Consider the following 7,722-nt stretch of genomic DNA (forward strand, 5'->3'; position numbering starts at 1 on the left):
AAACAGAAAACAGGTTTAGGGGGGGGGGCTAAAACCCTAAACCTGTGGCGGCCTTTAGTCGCGGTTGGCCAGAAGAACCGCGACTAAAGGTCCTCCGCCCCGACGGCCGCCTGGCGCCCACGTGGACGGGCCGTTAGTCGCGGTTCTTAAGCAGCCGCGACTAAAGGTGGGGGGCTTTAGTCGCGCTTATTTGGTCGCGGTTGCGCAACCGCGACTAATGGCAGTTGCGAACCGCGACCAAAGGCCTTTTTTCCACCAGTGTGCTTTTCTTGTCCAAATCACCATATTGGCAGTTATTATGGCGATGGGGACCATATGAAGACTCTCCTAGAGTTACTTCAAGAGTATCTCCAACAAATGATGAAATAACATAGTTGAGCCAAAAAAACTGTCATTTAGGGTACTTTGGGCAAAAAATGTTGCTCAAATAGATGCCATATTTGCAAATGGTGATGAATTTTTTTTCCAGCCAAATTTTTTGGTTCCAATACATGCATATTTGCAGCGCCCCTACTATTGCAGCAAAAGTTGAGTGACATGCGCCAAGCCAGAACCACCCACGGAAGTTTCCCCAATTGCAACCCGTGACGCTCGCCGCCAACACCGGCGTCGATTCTGGATGTCCCACGCCCAACCGCTGCCCCTTAGGCCGCCACTAGCCATCCTAACGCCTCGCCGACGATTGTCATCCCTATCTTCATCTACCCCTATGCCACATCACTGTCTGCTGCTCGCGACAACCACTGCCTTGTTGCCACCCAAATCTGGCCGCCCCCATCGCCCCGCCGTTACCGGATCCACCCCTGATATGTTGATTCCTACTATATTTAATCATAGAACTTAATCTTGAGGCCCCGAAGTCCACTTCTTTTGCTTCTTCTTGATGATATTGTATTCATCGCTAGAACTCGATGATCTTGATATATATCTTGATGCCGATGGTATTCATTATAAATCCGTTCAATCTCCAATCTTCAATGCATATCTTTATCTTATGGGTTTCGTCCTTCAGTTCATCCAATATCCTTCATACATTGCATATGGAGCCTCCCCTCCAATCCATCTCAATGAAAGCATTATTTCATAGGCATTGTCATTAATTACCAAAACCACACAAGGGGACTACATGAAAGGTTTTTTTTTTTACTAAATGTCAAATACATTTTATTGTAAAGCGTGACATTTTTCAATGTCACAACATTTTCGTACACTTGATAACATTTTATACCTTTTGCTGTTCACAATACACTTTTTTTCTATACACGTTTAACATTTTTCAATATTTATGAAAAAAATTGAAATAAATATATTTCTAATATTTTAAAATGCAAAGAAAAGTGAAAATAAAGCAAAAATGATAACAATAATGTAAAGTAAAATGGAAGGAAAAAACTAAAAAACATGCATGTTGTCAAAATGGCTATGGCACGTGGTTACTAGGCCGGCCCATTACCGTCCCCTCTAGGCGAGCCGTGCTAGGACTCGCTGCGGCAGCACATAGCAGGGCCCTCCCCGGTTTGGGTGGCAGACCAATCCTACTGGGTTCTTGTGGCTCGTGTCTGGGCCTAGCCTAAAAAAAGATGATGTTGTTTCAGCCCGTGGATATCACCTATTTTTTCTCTTCATTGTCTCAATAAACAAAACGTATTTTTTCTTGAAAATTGTGTCAACAAGCTTATCACTCAGACTATTTATTATTTTGCGGGTTTATAACTCGAATTCTTACTCGTGAGGCTGCAGTAGTTCATCAAGCTTCCCGTATTTGTTGATTAGATGAGATTCATCCGCAGCAGCAACATCATGAAAGTTTTCTACTCCTCAGAGATACTCTTGTTTGAGTGGTTCATCACACGGACGCCCCGGTGTCGATTCCGGAGACCCCACGCCCAACCGCCGCCCCTTCGGCCGCCACTAGCCATCCTAGCGCCCCTCCGCCGATTGTCATCCCTATTTTCATCTACCCCTGTGCCGCATCATCGTCGGCCACTCGCAACAACCACTGCCTTGTTGCCGCCCATATCTGGCTGCCCCATTGCTCCGCCGTTACCGGATCCACCCCTGGTCTAGTACCTGAACTCAGATGGGCAGGTTCCAGCGCCACAGGTAGATCTAGCCATCGGAGCTATGCTCAGTTCCTAGGTTCAGTTTTTTTTTAGTGTTAGGCTCGCAAAAGGCATAATCACGGTCCCAGAAATACATGATATATTACGTAGTATATATAGCACAAATTGACTTGGCGGCATGTCACGTGACCATCTGTTGCAACGATACTGCCCATCTACTCCCTCCGTCCCAAAATAATAAGTGTCTCAACTTTGTACTAGCTCTGGTACTAAAGTCAACACACTTATTTTGGGACGGAGGGAATACAAAACTGCACGGTGCACGTGGAAACCTCGCGCATGACAAAGGACACAGTGAATGGGCGAAAGAAGCCTGCGGCTGTTCCAAGCACCAAGCAACAGCTCTCTTTTTTTTAGGGAACACCAAGCAACAGTTTCGTGGAGAAAATGAACAATCAGTGCTCTGCATGACTGAAGGCGAGCTTCCGGTCGAGTAATAATATTAAGCCATGAGAAGGAATCTAATAGGTCAAACCAAGAAACCCACGCACGGGGTTCGCGTGTTGTTCCTTCACTGTTTCCTGCATGTTTTTTTGTTTTCCTTCTGTGGTTTTCCGCTCCTGTTTTTTTTTTCAAACTTTTGCCGGTTTTGAGTGGTTTTTTCTGTTTTTTTTTTGGTTCCTTTTTCCTTTAATTTTTTTCATTTATTTTCTTTCCTTTTTTGTTTGCTATATAAAAAGGTTCACCACATAGTTACAAAACGTTTTTCATTGTATATTATGAAAAATGTTCGGGATTGACTATTCGTCATCCTGGGCAAGGAATAGTTATGTTCCGTAAATTTTGTCTTATTTCATACGGGAAAAGAGAAGTAAGAAAATATATAATCACCATAAAAACAATTATGTTTCGTCAAATTACAAACATAAATATATAGTGTAAAATATACATAAAATACATTTTTTTCGGTCTTATGGCCTATGCTTTTGTTTTCTTTTCCCAAATTTTACGTACTGAATCAACATGAATGTGCAAAAAACAGACAGACGGCCACGGTTATTCCATCAGAGGTCCATTAAGGTTCATCCACGGAAATGTTTGGGAGCCTGGTAGAATCCCCAGGACTGCTGCATTTCTTCTTATACATCTTCCGGTTCCGGGGGAGGCAAGCAAGCAAATTCTTTCTAGTGGTAGACAGATGCTAAAGCTGCTTACGGACAGCTGAAAAAGCACGGCGACAACGTGGGTCCATCACATGGCGTTGATCATCCGCTTCATCTCCGCAGTCCTCCGCGGGTCAGGGTCCGCAATGGCCCGCTCCGTCAGCACGTGCTTGATCCGGCACATCGATCTCCTCACCTGAAACAAACAAACAAACAAACAAACAATAGCGGGGCGAGTCAGGTGCTGCCGCCGAAGGAACAGAAAAGATGACCTGGAAATAAAACGGCACTGATGTGCGCGCGCTCGTAAGAAACTTTCAAGTCCTGTTGTTAACTCTTGGAGAAAACAAAATGGGGGCCGCGGTACCCTATGAAAGCAGGCCATATCTCCATACTGAAAAGATCACAAACAACATACTGTTGACTAACTGTTTACTCGCTATTTTTCCTGAAAATCATCTACCCAGCGCTAAACAAGGTCCTAACAGAAAAGATGCCTCGAACAAAAAAAATGCTCATGACAAGAAAGACAGAGTCACGTCGACACTTGACAAGAACCACATGGAGGAAATGCTAGCCTAAAGCAGGTCATAGACCCAGATTGAAAAAATCATGAACAAGATATTGTTGACTAACTCTTCACCCATTATGTCTTGAAAAGCAAGCACCCAGTGCTCAACGCAAAATAACACTAACAAGTGACCAAGCTGCACCAACATTTTGAACACTACCAATGATGCACCCTATGAAGCAGGTCATATCTCCATACTGAAAAGATCACAAACACACTGTTGACTAACTGTTTACTTACTATTTCCTGAAAATCATGTACTTGATCCGGTGGAGGAGGTGCCTTGAACAAAAAAATGTGCTCATGACAAGAACCACATGGAGGAGGCGTTAGCCTATAAAGCAGGTCATAGATATTGTTGACTAACTCTTCACCCATTATGTCTTGAAAAGCAAACACCCAGTGCTCAACACAAAATAACATTAACAAGTGACCAAGCTGCACCAACGTTTAACACTACCAATGATGCAAAAGAGGTACTTCTGTGCTCCAGTTTATCACGAAGGCCAATGTTTGGGAGCAAAAAACACTAGGTGCAGACTACACGGCTTCTTTGGTTACACAGTTTGGTTGTCTGAACCAAGGATATTCAAGGACAATAAAGTTAAATGGAGACTCAAAAAGACAGCGATGGAGTAACTTAACAGGACCTGTAGAATAACCAATGGTATCTCTGACTTTCAATCCATCATGAAACTAGAGCCATCAAATTGTAGTTCTATTAACTAGCAAAAAATGTGCAAGTATCATAAATATGTGAGTAGATAGAGATGATAGCAGGGGTTCCGAAATACAACAACTTGACTTGCAGTGGGCATAGCTTGCCATCCACACAGGTGGAATGAGCAAAACAAAAAAGTATGTTACAATTATTTGATTAAATATGCAGTAAATTTTCAACACTATGAACCAAAATAGGGACTGAGAACCACAATATGCAGTAACAAATGTTCAACACTATGACCAAGACACCCGTGATTGCATTAAATTTCGTCCAATTCTGCAAAAATGAATTGTTTTCCACTATGTCCATGCAGCTTAATTTACAAAACAGGCAATATAAAAAAAAATACTCGGTTTGCCGCAAAAATAGCAATTCTGTTGTAGTTTAGTGCCCATTGTTTCTGCACACTACACAGTATCTTTGATGACAAGGTTTGGTAATCAGAACCAATGATATTAGAGGACAGTAAAGTTGATGAAGATTCGAGAACACGGCACAACTTGACAGGGCCAGTAGAATAGGCAATGTGACTTTTAATCCATCATGAAACTAGAGCCAATTGCAGTTCTATTAACTACTTAAAAAAGTGCAAGTATGACAAATATTTGATTAAAAAGGGAGATCAGAGGTTCAGAAATACACCAGTTTTATTTGGGAGTGGGCACAGCTTGCCATCCACAGAGAGAGTGAGCAAACATCTTACAAGAAGTATGATACAATTATTTGATGAAATTAAAAAAAAATTGTTTGACGAATATGCAGTAAGAAGCAGCTAAGTGCTTGAGGAATGAACGGCGTTAGCCTGCGGCAGCAGATATACCTTGGAAATGCGCTCCGGGTTTGGGAAGCGCATGCTCTCTGAAGCCAGCATCTGGCGTTGAGACATGAGCATGTTCTTCTCCTTTAGCAGGACATACCACAGCTTATGAAGGTCGTCCCAAGACTTGAGGCGTAATTCAGAAGCCTTCCAACCACGACCTACCAATTAATGTATACAGTAGATTTGTAATTTGCAAATTAATTATAATCATTTTAGGCTGAACCATATGGATGTGAAGGAGGGATGTCACGGTTACTGTAGCTTGCGTGACATCCCTTGAGGATGTTAGAGGATCCGGTTGCTGATGAGGATGTGCTCTAGAAGCATTCGCGTGAACCAAGGAATGTGTAGCGCCTGCCCATCGATGATCCGCGAACGGCGAACCCCACCTGGCCTGACTCTACATGGGATGGAAAAGTTGGGGGCGAGCGGGAGGGAGGGAGGAACGTACCGTAGTGGGGAGCGGGCTGGTCGTCCTCGGTGCTCCGCTCGACCTCGAACAACTCCTCGAGGGGGTTCTGCGCCTTCCTCGCCAGCGACGTCGAGGCGGCGGCGGCGCCCTCGGGCGCGGCGGTGGAGAAGAGCCGCCTCGCGAGCACCCTCGACATGGAGAGCATCGCGGCGGAGCCGGATCGAGGGATCGGGCGGGCGGCGGCGGCGGCGGCGGCGGCAGCGAGAGGACGCAGTGGAGGGAGTGAGGGGGAAGGGAACGACGGGAAGAGCGTTTGCCCGCTAACACCGTAGCTGGGCTGGGCCGGGCCACTTGAAACTCAGTGCGAGAGGCGATCTCCTATTTTAAAATAAATAAATAATGATAAAACTTCTGAAAACCACCATGAATATATTTCTTATAAAAACACAACGAGCCACTATTGCACATGGAATAATAAAGGTGAACCGTTTTTCAAGAGAGGATGACCATTTTTTGTATGCACGATGAACGTTTCTTCAAAAAACACGATGACTGCACTCCTCATAGACAATGACAAAAGAAAAATTAAATCGCTACGAACAATTGCGACAACCACTATGCATATATAATTTTAAAATACACGACGAACCAAAATAAGAAGCCGTGAGAAAGGGGAATAATAAGAAAGGAACAATGAAATAAGGAAATAAATGAGAAAAGGAAAGGGTCATCTATTCAAGATTAGAAAGAAAAAAAATCAAGTGATTAGAAGTGTTCCAACATTTTACAGCAACGCACTGGTGTCAGGAATGCTCTTATGTTATGGGACAGACGGGGTACATGTTTAAAGGAGTTTCTTTTTATCAGTTTTGCCACTAAAAATATTCACGCAATTGTAAAAACAGATAGAAACAAAAACAAAAAACATGATAAAAGACATAAAAAATAAAGAGGGAAAGAAAAAAAGGGTGAAAGTAATTGAAAACGATAAAAAAAGATACATAAAAGAAGAAAAGGAAAGGAAAATGAATAATTAAAGAAAAACAGAAATTGGAAATTGAAATACAAACGTGAACAAAGCTACAACCCTCAGCAGCTAGATCTTGTAATAAGCGAGGTAATAGTGTTTGCGGATTGGGAAGAAGGGTTTAGATGCGAAGAAAGGGATTTTGGTAGAATTTGGTGAAGGAAATGTGTGCGTCTGCCCTAGGCGCAGTGCTGGGTTTTTTTATATTTTGCTTTTGTAATAAAACACATTTTTTTTCTTTAAATCGGCAGCGCCATGTATGGTTGGGCTCTTTAGTTGTGAGCTTCGATCAATAAAGCTTGGCATTTCTTAAAATAAAATGAAATTATATGCATGAGTTTTTTCCCCAAGTGGTAGCTTTATCTCCAACACTTGGGCTTGACGTGTTGTTGCTGCTGCTTTGATGTACAAATAGAAGCCGATTTCAACCACAGCCTAGTACCCCTCCAAAAAAAAAAAAACAGGGAACAGAAAACTCATCTTCTAGCTTTGGAAGTTTACATGTAATAGGCAGGGAACAGGGTAATTCTCTACCATGGTTCTGCTCATTGAAAAGCCATCCAGAATTGCAAACCAAACCATCTAACGGAGCATCAGTCAAAATTTCTCGCTGCCAAACTTTTGGGAGCGCTATCCTAACTCTTACGGAAAGCGGGATACGGTTTTACATTGATCAGGGGATTACAAGGCGTGTGCCAGGAGGGCCGTTCAATGTCGCAGCGATGCGCCTCGGGATTTCAAGATCTCACACCATCTTGGTGTTTTCGACAGCCGAAATGCAAACAGAGGGTGCTCAGTCCCTACCCCTTCCTCTGCTCCTGCCCCCTCCCCTACCCCTACTCATACCCCTGCCCCTGCCTCTGCCACCGCCCCTACCCCCACCTCTGCCTCCAAATTCACTTCCGCCCCCAAACCCGCCTCCGAAATCGCCACCACCTCCGC

General features: G+C 43.6%; 1 protein-coding gene across 1 annotated transcript; it reads right to left on the bottom strand.

Annotated features, from left to right (window-relative positions):
- Nucleotides 1-3,062: 3,062 nt before the first annotated feature.
- On the bottom strand, nt 3,063-6,073 carry LOC119288021 (39S ribosomal protein L47, mitochondrial-like). The gene is made up of 3 exons (XM_037567637.1): nt 5,793-6,073; nt 5,342-5,499; nt 3,063-3,422 (listed from the first exon to the last, which is right to left on the bottom strand). The coding sequence occupies exons 1-3, from the start codon at nt 5,956-5,958 to the stop codon at nt 3,315-3,317; spliced, it is 432 nt and encodes a 143-aa protein (XP_037423534.1). The 5' UTR covers nt 5,959-6,073; the 3' UTR covers nt 3,063-3,314.
- Nucleotides 6,074-7,722: the final 1,649 nt, after the last annotated feature.

Source organism: Triticum dicoccoides, chromosome 4A (genome assembly GCF_002162155.2).
Source record: "Triticum dicoccoides isolate Atlit2015 ecotype Zavitan chromosome 4A, WEW_v2.0, whole genome shotgun sequence".
Lineage (NCBI taxonomy): Eukaryota > Viridiplantae > Streptophyta > Magnoliopsida > Poales > Poaceae > Triticum > Triticum dicoccoides.